The sequence below is a fragment of the Polypterus senegalus genome, chromosome 11, assembly GCF_016835505.1.
Source record: "Polypterus senegalus isolate Bchr_013 chromosome 11, ASM1683550v1, whole genome shotgun sequence".
Lineage (NCBI taxonomy): Eukaryota > Metazoa > Chordata > Cladistia > Polypteriformes > Polypteridae > Polypterus > Polypterus senegalus.
In genome coordinates, this window is record NC_053164.1 from 81444057 (window position 1) to 81457064 (window position 13008).

General features: G+C 36.7%; 1 protein-coding gene across 2 annotated transcripts in view; it reads right to left on the reverse strand.

Moving 5' to 3' along the window:
- The window catches only part of LOC120539264 (pecanex-like protein 1), a 169497-nt gene that overhangs the window by 130528 nt on the left and 25961 nt on the right, over positions 1-13008 (reverse strand). For both annotated transcript variants that reach the window (XM_039769172.1, XM_039769171.1), the window contains exons 4-5: positions 9712-9751; positions 6145-6240 (exon numbers count right to left, since the gene is read on the reverse strand). In XM_039769172.1, coding sequence (XP_039625106.1) covers positions 6145-6240; positions 9712-9751 — 136 coding nt within the window. The remainder of the gene's footprint in view (positions 1-6144; positions 6241-9711; positions 9752-13008) is intronic.

Consider the following 13008-nt stretch of genomic DNA (forward strand, 5'->3'; position numbering starts at 1 on the left):
CTTCATAGAAACGAATCCTAAAAGATTGGGGTCACGCTATAAGTCCCTGTGTGACACTCAAAAACACAAGGCGGAGTCTCAGTATTTTATTCAGCGTTATTCAGCTTGAAACAGGAACAGCACGGTTATTTACTGTAGCGCGATCTGCCACTCTCCTATAAACAGACACAGCAGTCAGGCAGGGCCGTTACCAAGTAATCCTGTTTCCAGCATTTACAATTTACTGTTGTGGTCCAGCATTCTGATGGGCCGTTAGTGGCCCAATTTCACCATTTATTCCTGAAAGTTTGCAGTTATTTGATTTGCAGATCTGTCTTTGTCACGTTTTCATGTTCCCCATATGTCTGGAGCATGAAACAAATGCCTTTAGTAGTGACAGTATGGTGACTGTAATCAGATGACTTTATTCTCCACATTAACATTCTAAGAATTAAACTGTAGAGTAATAAATGGCTTTATTTTAACTTGCAGTATTAGGTGTGTAGTGAGAAGTCAAGCAAAATGACCCCTTTTATTAGCAAACTGAGCAGATTACAATATGCAAGGGCAACTCAGGCCCCTTCTTCAGGCAAGATATGTATGTGTGATATGTATTGATAATATCTGCCTGAAGAAGGGCCCTGAGTTGCCTCGAAAGCTTGCATATTGTAATTTCTTTAGTTAGCCAATAAAAGGGGTCATTTAGCTTAACCTCTCACCCCATTCATAATGGCTAACACCCTACAACACTTTAGTACTACAGTATTAGATGTGCAAAAGAAATAAAGTTGTCATTGTCTCCATATCTTTGCATATTTTTCCCAACATTATGGAATTTTGCTTTCACATCATGTGACACAGGGTGGCATGTTGGCACAGTTGTAGCACTGCTGCTTCGCAGTAAGGTGACCAGGTTTGCCATTTACATGTTCTCCCCTTGTCTGTGTGGGTGTCCTCCAGGTGCTCCAATTTCCTTCCATTATGCGAAGACATGCAAGTTAGGTGAATTGGTGATGCTAAACTAGGCCGTGTGTGTGTGTGTGTTTGCCCTGCGATGGACTGGCATGCTGCCCAGTGTTTGTTCCTGCCTTGTGTCCTATGCTAGCTGGGATAGGCTCCAGCTCTATATGAGGCCCTGGTTTGGATTAAGCAGGTTACAAAATGACATGTCATCATGTGACACAGCTGTGTAGATTACATTAATCAGAAACTCTGATCTTGTCCAGTGTGTGTGTGTGTGAGTTAGAGAGAGAGAATATATACTGGTATTGACAGGCATCTCATTTGGGTTTGGTTGCTGTCCTGCTGCAAGGGTAGGCTCCTGCACCTTTGCTCTTGAACTGTACTAAGAGGCCTTTTAAATTGAATACATGGATGAATTAATGGATTTCTTTTGCTGATCTGTTGGGCAGCATAGTGCCTGCTGGGTGGTGCTACTGCTTTACAGATCCAGCAACGCGAGTTTTACTACCACACCTAACTGTTGTACATGTGAACTCTACATGTTCTCCCTGTGCGGAAAATGTGTCTTCCTGTTACAAAAATAGAGGCAGGTTAAGTTGATTTATGATTCATAATTGGCCCCAGTATGTGAATGAGTGGTTCACTGCCACCTTAATAATAATACATTTTACATATATAGCACCTTTCCCATGCTAAGGATTTAGCTGTCTAACCCTGAATTGATTGAAGTGGATTTGAGAGCAAATTATGTGTTATGTCAGTAAGTTACCAAAATATAAATAAATGCATTATAGTAATCTTAAAAGTAATAAAAAGATTAAACACACAATTTGGAAAAAAAAGAATTAAAAAAAGATCTTTACATTACTAACACTTGAAATTATAACACAGTACATGCTTTTGCCCAATAATTTCTGCACTGGAAATCCACATTCAGTTTATAAAAGCTGTATATAGCACCTTTCATAGCAATTAAAAATTGTGTTACAAAGGACTTAACAGATATACAGATATGTATGTTTGGAAAATTAAACAAAGATATACTTAAATTAATAACTATATGTTTAATTAAATGGAAAATTGGTAAGGTTTTACGATAAAGAAAACTTTATTAAACAACGTTTCCCAATTGACTTCCATCTAGAGGGTGCTGCAATGGTAAGTTCCGAAGCACTATCCTCTGCAGAACCTTACCGAAAGTGCCGGTTAACAACGCGTTTTCAATTTACAAAGATCCCTGTATTTATTTCTTATAAAACACAAAAAACCCACGGATAAAAATGCTTTTAGGGAATATATGTATCAAATCAAAATAGACTTAAGCACACTTGTTTGTTATTAAATGAATAAAAATCGTTATGAAGCAGTTTTCAAATGCTCACATTGTGTACATACGAAACCTCATTAGAAAACAAAAATAAGAATAACTTAAAAAATTCAATGCCGTTTGGAAGATTGAAACATACCGATATTATGCACAACCTATGAAAAAATCAAAGCAATCGGTGAGGTGGATCACAAGATTTTAATATGTTAAACACCTCTAAGCAAGTGCACATTGGGTGACAGGTCGACCAGAAGGCTAAGACCTTGCAGGGCATTTTTTTGAGCAACACAATCAGCAATTTTAAAGGTTGACTTCTTAGATAATTATGTGTCAATTAATAATTGCATGTCTTCCCCCAGATAACTGCAATTTTTAACTTTTTTCATGTTTTATGACCAAGACAACAGGTAGGGAACTTTTGTACTTTCAGCACTACAAAATACCAAATACAAAAAAAAGAAAAGAAAAAATTCTGGAAAAAAATGGTCATTAAGTCGAAGAGCAGATTAACCTTAATGCAAACAACGCAAATCCTGCTCTGAAAAACAAATTTCTGAATATATATATGGAAAAAGAAGGAAGGATGCAAAATAGCCCTACCATGCATCTACAGATAGAAAGAGATAGATAGATAGATACTTTATTAATTCCCAAGGGGAAATTCACAAATTCACATTAATAGGAACGAAAATCACTTAATCACATAAAAACAGCTTTTGCAACATATTCAAATGCAGCAGTCTGCATACATTTGCAACCCGAGAGTTTTATTCTTTTTTTTGCTCGGTCTTTCAAGAAAGTTGACAGTGTCGATTGCGAAATTCTGGATTCACCGGCAACGTCTTTTTTCTTTTTGCAGTAATCGAGAGCTGCAAAAATTTTGTTTTTTTTCTAATATGAACTGTTATTGTTTTTTCGTGTCTGCCGTTTCTATTGGGAGGGTGACAATGAATTAAATTCCAATGGATGTTTTTCAAATGTTGACGGGCAATAAGCAAAAGGTAACACTGAAAACAAAAACAGCAAAAAAACAGTATGAGCAAAGTTCGAAGAAATATATATATATATATATATATATATATATATATATATATTTTTTTACAGTGTTTCTGTTTGGGGATCGTTGTGCACAACTGAGCTGCAACCATAAAACTAACTGTTCTGTGGATGATTCAGGGATTTCAAGGTCTTTTGGGTACTTCGTTGCAATTAAAGTATCTGCTGAATGTACTTCGTAGAAACAAGATTTCTATAGACTCGTGTCATATGGGGAAACTGTTGGAACCATTAAAATATTCCGTTGTAATGAAACTTTTGTTGTAAAGATAATCGTTGTAACAGAATTTTACCTGTATATGCTTCGTGTGATATGTTTTTAAACAGTCATTACTGCACATTGGCACAGACATAGTGACTTTCATATTTCCCCTGACAGGAACATTGATACTTTGCAAACAGCATTTAAAAGAAAATACACCTAGTGCATATTTTGGTGATTGCCTGAAATACATTGCATAGTCTGTACAGTTTGAGTGATCGGCTTCATCACAGTCTTTGTTATTAGCAAAATGCAAGTATTTTAAAATGAGTGAAAATCAACACTCACTTGTAACTTTGCCAAAAATGGGTGCCTGTCAACAACTGGTTTGTGGACCAGTACCACTGGTATACCCATGATGCCCAGCAGTATTAAGAGACTGAAAAACACCAACATGTTGCAACTGCTACAAGCAAATGGTTTACTGTAACTTTTCTGACACTTCTCAGCACAGTGGTTTGTTTTAACAACTGTTTTCTTCACCAGACTATCATTGAGCAGGTGCATGATTGTCAGCAGTACTATGAAGTTATCATACATGAACATCACTGAAACTTGGCAGGTCGGAATCTACCAAACAGGCCCAGTTTCATTTTTCATGTCAACATCTAATGACCAATTCAAATCAATATCACAACTGCTTGACTTGAGCAACAGTTAAATTTCAATATGTTCTAAAACTGCCTTCACAACTTATCAATTGCTATTTTGTTTTTCGTTGAAGGCTCTGCCCCATTGTTTCCCATAAAGTGGGAGAACGCATAGAAATATTCATGTTTTTTGGCAGCAATATGTTATTTCATCCACCAGTGGCAGTAGAAAACAGCCCTGAGAGTTATTCAGGCTTGACACTGTAAAGTGGATCATTACATGTCACCCTAAGTTGGGCAAAACCATATTTACATAGAATTCCGAGCACAAGCCACGTTCAATGTTATCACTAAGGAGGTTAACTTCTGTATAAAATAAAATAAAATTGACATGAAGTGCTAAAAGTTAAAAACAGAGAAGCATTAGAAACATATCCAACTGATGAAAATTTTTAGTCTAAATAAAACTTGTCCCAGTTTCTCAGCCATTCTACAAGCTGGGGTAGTGTTTACAAGACTAAACAACATACTCATATAAGTGAAAATATGAGATTAAAAATAGGGTAACATTTATATATAAATAAAAAAAACAACTTATTTTAAATATCAGTAAGATTTTCCATGTTCAGTCCTACTTTCATTGCTTGTGGGAGATAAGCAAATTTAAATGTTTCAGTAGCCTGTCAAACAGGTGCTCTTTCTTTCACCTATCTTGGTGAAACTGAAAAAGCATTTAAAAGATGCAAAACATAATAATAAATAAAGCTGCATAATCCTATAGCAAACACACTCTTGGCTGTATAACCATAGCAATCTGCATTAAATGGTGCCTATTAAATGCAGATACATACTTTTCAGTTTAATTTCTTTAATGCACACATCTCAGAATATTTACATGTGTACTGATTTGTTTATTTATTCATTAACCCTTAAAATATATCTTACATCATTAAATCAGATGAGAGTACATAACAACTTTAGCGTCAGTGAAGTTTACTACCTATTACTCAATAGGTATTGGTAATTGGTCATCTTTGCTGCCAACATATCAATATCATTATCAGTCTAAAAAATCCATATTAGTTGGGCCCTTGTATAGGGTTATGGACTTTTAATTTTTGTTTTCTGTTATCGCACCCATACTGAAGATGAAAAACTGCATTCTTTTCAGTTCACAACATGTGCAAAAATGAAACCTTTCACTATAGTCTCTTTTAGGAGCATTGGATAAATAATTTAAACAGCTATCCCCCTCCCATTTTTAGTAAGATGCATGGTACATGCTTATATTTTTAAGAAAGAAAAATCTTGAGAATTCTTTATGAAAGGAATTTAGTAATATTGAAACAGCTATATCAGTGAATATTATAGATGTGTAAAATAATAAAACTGCATATCCAAAAAAACAGCATTTTTTTTTTTAAATAAAAACATGTAGAGAGCATATAAACCTTAATACAAATTTAATAACTAACACAAGGGTAATAACATTCTAAATTCTATGAGTCAGAAGGCAAAAGGTTAACAGCATAGGTAATAGCTTTATTTGGAATTTCAGACACTGTTTTAGCTCAAAGAGTGGTCTTGTTAAAGACAAAAATTAACCAGAACTTGTCAAAATACGAGTGTATGTACTTTAGGATGACCCCATCTCCCCAGGTTAGAAACTGCAAGAAATTAAGGAAACCTACTTAAGGCTCACAAAAACTCTGAATCACATTATCAATATCAAATTACTTACATTTAACAAAAAAAAAAAAAAAAAAAAAACGCATTTTTCAAACTTACAATACTTAACTTTAATGCACTTCATCACTAATAAATTATGTTTACAAAACCAAAAAAATTAACAACAGGTAATAAGACACTAATTCAAGACAATTTGGGGCACTTTGTTGAACATATAACAAGATGTTTAATTCTCAGAAGAATTATAGATCAAAAGTTTGCAGGAGACATTCTCTTACCAATGCTGTCCTGAGAATTGTGCTTGAGGATCTCTCTATCAGCTGAGGTGACAATTATATTGTTACTGCCTTGTTCACGCATCAGTTCCTTCAGATCTACACCAAAAGTAGAAAAAGCAATGCTGAAGAAATAGCAATGTGACTAATTTTCAATTCATATCAAGAAACCTTTATATAAAAAATGTCTCTCAAGTTCAATAAAGCATCCAAATTTTAATTAAAACTATCACTACTGAAAAAACTGTATATATACAACAGATTTTACAATTTCCCCATACATCAGTAAACAAAAAAAACAAATGGATTAAAACTTTAGCCAATGTGCTACTATTTTGCAGCAGTTAGTGGAATTAACAACAGGACGGTCTTTTTAACGGGAAAGAAGAACCTGATCTTAAAAATGCCCCAATAATTACTTTTCATTAAGCCTGGAAGTACAATCTATAGTTTGATGATGCCTGTAAGTCCGGAAGCAATTTTTAACCATAAAGCTTAGAAAAGCAAGGGATAAAAAAGTTTTTTCAGTCAGAGCACACAAGAGGATGAAGCTGACTGATGTGTTGTGCAATATAAATTGTTTGGAGAAAAAAAAAAAACCCATGACAACTGACTGTGGCAGTAGTGGAAGTATGTCTAAGCTATAGGAAAAAACAATGATAGATGAAAAAACAGTTAAGAATACTACATAATTTATAGAAAATTGTTATTGTTGTGGAAGTAGTGTGGTATGTAGAGGAGGAATGAGGGCTGCAAGTGAAAAAAACAAATCACAAAAAAAGGTACAGAAAGGTCTGTACAGAGGAAAGTTTTTGTATTTTGCACATTTCCTCAAATATATACTTTTGTATTTCTAACAAGAATACAGTTGTATTTTAAGTTTGAAATAATGTGGACAACACGTTTTTCTCCAAGAATAGGTGAAAGTGATTTCTCTGTTAAAATATTTAACATATAACTATATATCATGTATGAACCATAAACTTAAATAAAATAAAGCTTATTTTTTTGCCATGTTGCCTAGCCATATTTGTACTGTGTAAAAATGTCTTCATGTCAGATATTGCATGCCGGTTTCTGGTTTAAAGGACTAGCTTGATTAGCCTTGAAGTGTTCTAGGTTTAACATGGGTTTGAAAACACATACAGTATGCAACCTGATCTTTTCAGTTTAGAAATGGAACCTGAAGGCTATAGCCCCTTATTCTTTGTATTAAAATGAGGAATACCTTTTTAATATTTCTACATTTGCACATCTGGTATCGAGCATTACACAGGCAAGTCAGTGCAGTGCAAAGCATCGAAAAGGTACAAAAAGTCCATTTGTACCATTTGTTCCTTTAAAGATAGCCACACAAATTTGTGGAGAGAAAAAAAGGACCTGTTTTACCACCGGCTATGTATGCACCTCGTGTAAAATGAACTTATTTAGGTATATACAATTTATTTAAATTTGCTCTGCTAAATGAGACACAGGCACATAAAATCCTAATATTGTAACAAGTTTATATGTTTAATATGTCACTATGCTCTGTACAAAAAATATTTTATAAATCTGCTTCTTCTCACATGTACAGCTAACACAATGCCAGATTTAGCACACAGGGACTCATCATTTAGAACTGCTAGGCAAGCATTACAAGACAAGAAAGGGACAACTGCGGAAATGGGCATTATACTATTTCTGCGTGACAGAGTCAGAATATTGGATCTTCTTTTCCTTGTTTGGAATGGCATGATTTACCTAAGTGGGGGACTGCACCTGGAGAAACGGTATAAAACCTTGGAACATTGCCCGGCACACTATTGAAGCCGACGGACAGATGGCAGATACCGTCATCAGATCCTGAAAATCCTTCCAGCGCAGCAACAAAAACGGCAGACTGTATACATCAAGCTCCCACTTCAGTGAAAAGTCTTGTCATGGCTTCCTCGTCTGTTATGCCGCTAAATTATCATTAAAGAAAGCTAAGTTATTTCTCCTATGTGATTTCTTACCACCGTATCACTAAGGGAGGCGTAACGCCTTTTAATATTATATCTATATAGTTTCGGGTTATGTAACATGCCGCAATTAAAAAAGAGCTTATTCCAACCAGGGAGCTAGTGCCCCCTATGACAAAAACAATCCTTGAGGGTCTTGTCCACAAACCAAAAGGCATTTGATCCCTCCTTACAGTGTAAACTCCTTCTTAAAAACTTTGTGGAAAAATATCAAGTATTATAGCCACAAAGCTTCAAAACAAAAATGTATATGAAAACATAAAGAACTTTTGTTTAATGTATAATACTGGCAATTTACCTCAAGAGTTTAAACTGAATAATTTTACCAGCCATTATCGCTAGTTTAATTTTGCTCTGTCCAACAGACTTACGCTCCCTGCTCTTCTCACTCAAACACGAGACTGGAGACCTACCAATCCCTGGTTTCGGTCTGGCTCTCATACCAGCCTCGAGACTTGGTTCCCACCAACGGCCAGGTCGCTCACGTTGGGGACTCCACCACCAAGAATCCCGACTCTCGCTGTCTTTCTGGTCTTCTGCGGCCAGTCGCCTTTCCCTTGTCATACCTGCTCGCTCAGGGGGAGCGACATCAACTACAACCCCTGGGTGTAGGCCTAACACCCAGGCCCTCGCAGCTGCCCACGAGCGTTCGTTTGTTCGTTCGCTCACCACACACTCCATGTGTCTCTCTCTTGCACCGACCTGCTTTCTCTCTCGCTCCCATGTAACCTCCGTCCTCTCTTTTTCTCTTTTCTTTTTCTCATTCACCTTCTCCCAACCGACTCGTGCTTCTTTTATACAGCGAGGGGCCATAGCAGTTGCAGCACATTAGCCACGGGAACAATCACGGATGTGGGCAGTTCCTCACCTGTGCACTCGGTGAGAAACGCCCACACCGCAGATCGCCCCGCGGTTTGCTACAACCACTATGCCCCCTCACAAAACCGCGCGGTGATCATTTATTTAAATGGCCTTTACTAAGCGAGCTGTGGACCCATAACACCACACTTTGTAAACAAGGACTTACAGGCAATGTGGTTGTTGGGTGTTCATCAAAATGCACAAAACTTTGCAAATCAGGCCTCCATACCATATTTGGCTAGTACATGTAAACTGCTGTTAATGACAAAATGAGTATGCATCTTAACCTGGGTGAAAATCCTTGAGCGTGTTTGGATCATTGGTGGTACTCAAGTGATTGTTGTCAGCTAAAAACCTGTCAATTAATAGCCTGCACAAACAACTCACTCCATAATACATCCAAATACTCCTATACATAAACAAATATGCATAAATGCTTTAATGCAAAAGGAAAATTTGTAAAACATTGTCCACTTGAAGCAAAAAAAAACATTTCTAAATGCAGAATACCTTTTCTGATAAATGCATCCTGTGTCATTTTACAAGTTGTCCCCCTTTTAATAAAACACCACTATCGATTTAAGTAGATCAACTACAAAATATGAAATGTCATCTAAATATGTATCTCTAATTCCTAGAGGAAAAACCCTACATGAAACTATGAAATTACAATGAAAATGTTACTAAAACAATGAGTTCATCTTACCTTTTGATCCACTGGCATCATCTAATTGAGGCAGAAACTCCTGATCATGGAAAGGTATAAAGAAAAAAAATTTAAATAATTACAAATCACTATATATCCTGATATAACTCTGTACAATTGATCATGTGTATATACAAATCACTTGCTGACCCATATTATCAAATGTTCATGGGACAATTTAGTAATAAAGGAAAAAATTGAGTTACTAATAAAACACACTTCTTGGTAAATTTTTGATTAGTAGAGCAGCCAGTCTTAGAATGCACCTGCACTGTTAACAAACATACAAGTGCATCTCAATAAATTAGAATATCATCGAAAAGTTACTTTATTTCTACTATTCAATTCAAAAAGTGAAACTCATATATTATATAGATTCATTACACACATAGTGATATATTTCAAGTGTTTATTTCTTTTCATTTTGCTGATTATGACTTACAGGTAATCTCTCAATTAGAATATTACATAAGACCAATTAAAAAAAAAAATTTAATACAAAAATGTTAGCCTACTGAAAAGCATGTCCATGTATGCACTCAATACTTAGTCATGGCTCCTTTTGTGTGCATTACTGCATTAATGCGGGCATGGCATGGAGGCGATCAGCCTGTGGCACTGCTGAGGTGTTATGGAAGCCCAGGATGCTTTGATAGCAGCCTTCAGCTCGTTTGCATTGTTGGGTCTGGTGTCTCTCATCTTCTTCTTGACAATACAACATAGATTCTCTATGGGGTTTCAGTCAGGCAATCTTGCTGGCCAATCAAGCACAGTGATACCATGGTCATTAAACCAAGTATTGGTACTTTTGGCAGCTTGTCAGCAGAGGGAAGCATGAAGTGCTCTAAAGTTTCCTGGTAGACAGCAGCGCTGACTTTGGACTTGATAATACACAGTGGACCAACACCAGCAGATGACAAGGCTGCCCAAATCATCACTGACTGTGGAGACTTCACTCTGGACCACAAGCAACTAAGATTATGTGCCTTTCCACTCTTCCTCCAGACTCTGGAACCTTGATTTCCAAATTAAATGCAAAATTTACTTTCATCTGAAAACAGGACTTTGGACCACTGAGCAACAGTCCAGTCCATTTTTTCCTTAGGCCAAGTAAGACACTTCTGAAGTTGTCTCTGGTTCAGGAGTGGCTTGACACAAGGAATGCAACAGTTTTAGCCTATGCCCCGGATTCGCCTGTGTGTGGTGGCTCTTGATGCACTGACTCCAGCCGCAGTCCACTCTTTGTGAATCTCCCACAAATTCTTGAATGGGCTATGCTTCAAAATCCTCTCAAGGCTGCGGTTATCCCTGTTGCTTTCTCACCCTTTTCTGCCACATTTTTGTCCTTCCACTTAACTTTCCATTAATATGCTTGGATAGAGCACTCTTTGAACAACCAGCTTCTTTAGCAAAGACCTGTTGTGGCTTCCCCTCTTCCATGAAGGGTGTCAATGACTGTCTTCTGGACAACTGTCAAGCCAATAGTCTTCCCCATGATTGTGTGACCTACTGATGCAGACTGAGAGACCAGTTAAAAGCTCAGGACACCTTTGGGTTAATTAGTTATGTGGAGTGTGACACCATGAGTCTAAAATATTGAACTTTTTCACAATATTCAAATTTCCTGAGATTCTGAATTATAGGTTTTCATTAGCCATAAGCCATAATCAGCAAAATGAAAAGAAAAAAAATCTTGAAATATATCACTTTGTGTATAATGAATCTATGAGTTTCACTTTTTGAATTGAATTACTGAAATAAATTAACTTTTCGATGATATTCTAATTTATTGAGATGCACCTGTACATAGCAAGTTGTATGCGTAATAAGTTGTCCATGGTGCCATGCAGGTTTTAAATAAATAATCTTGCCCAGAGAGAGTGCAGGCTCAGAAAGGGTGCGGGTGTGAGCGTGACTGCGCTACTGTAGAGTTAACTGCCTTGCTTGAAAGATACGTGCAAATGCAGGTGCCTTTTTCACACCTTGGAGTGGGCAGAGGGTCATATCTGCACCTGATCAGGTCATATACAGAAGCATGCACAGCTAAGAACAAGAAAGAGAATGAGAAATGAGACAAAAACAGAAAGGTGAAAAACAGAAAGGAACAGAGGTTAAGAAAGAGAAAGAGAGAAAGGCAGGAATGAGAGAGCCAATGCTATAATGAATGTAGAAAGGTGGTTGGATACGAGTCTCAAGGACAAGAGCCTGGGGCTGAAGAAGGGGTGCTCCTATTAAGCAATACTGTGGAATAGGAGCAGTCTGCTTTGCGGTGTCTGAATGACTGGCGGTGGGAGACGTGTGTGGCTCAGCATGGCACCTCATGGAATCCGAAGGACTGGCAATAGGAATCTGACCGAGCCAAGAATTTATGACTTGTGTTTTTCAGCATACTTGATCAACTACACTTTTTAGGTCTTTATGCATGACTTACATGCCTGGAAGTGACAGAGTTAAAGATGCTAAAATTTGAATTGGGTGTGACAAGGATGGACAGAATTAGAAATGAGTACATTAGAGTGCCAGGTCAGGATGGATGGTTGGGAGACAGTCAGAGAGGTAAGAATGCGTTGGTTTGGACATGTGTGGAGGAGAGATGCTGGGTATATTGGGAAAAGGATGTTAAAAATAGAGCTACCAGTCAAAAAGAAAAGAGGAAGACACAAAAGAAGGTTTATGGATGGAGTGAGAGAGAACATGCAGGTGATGGGTGTGACAGAGCACGATGCAGAGGATAGGAAGATATGGAACAAGATGATCTGCTGTGGCAACCCCTAATGGGAGTAGCCGAAAGAAGAAGACGACGAAGAAAATGCATGCCTTATATTATCTTTTAATAAAAGCACAGTAAAAAATAAAAAAAGACATCAAATATTTTTAGTCTACTTGCACAAGTATAACGTTTAAATAACTGCTACATGAAGAATAACTGAATTTTAATAAAGGAAAAGGGCATCTATACATGTTGAAAGGGAGTTCCCTTGAAAAGTTAGTGTATATTTAGATGCACATGTAAAGAAATATAAAACAAATAAAAAAATAATTTAATGGTAGGTTGCATACCCAACACCCCCGACTGTAAAGGAAATTCTTCTTTAATTAATAAATTATTAATCAAAAGCTGTCAATGTATTAATAACCATCATGTGGTATTGCTACTCAAACTAGTTGGGTAAGTTTGTGTTCGAATTACTGCATGTAATCAAAATAACATATTTGGAATGTGAACATTATATCGTGAAATCCATAGCCAACATAAGTTCTAAATTAACACAAATTTCTCCCTTTATATTAATAAAG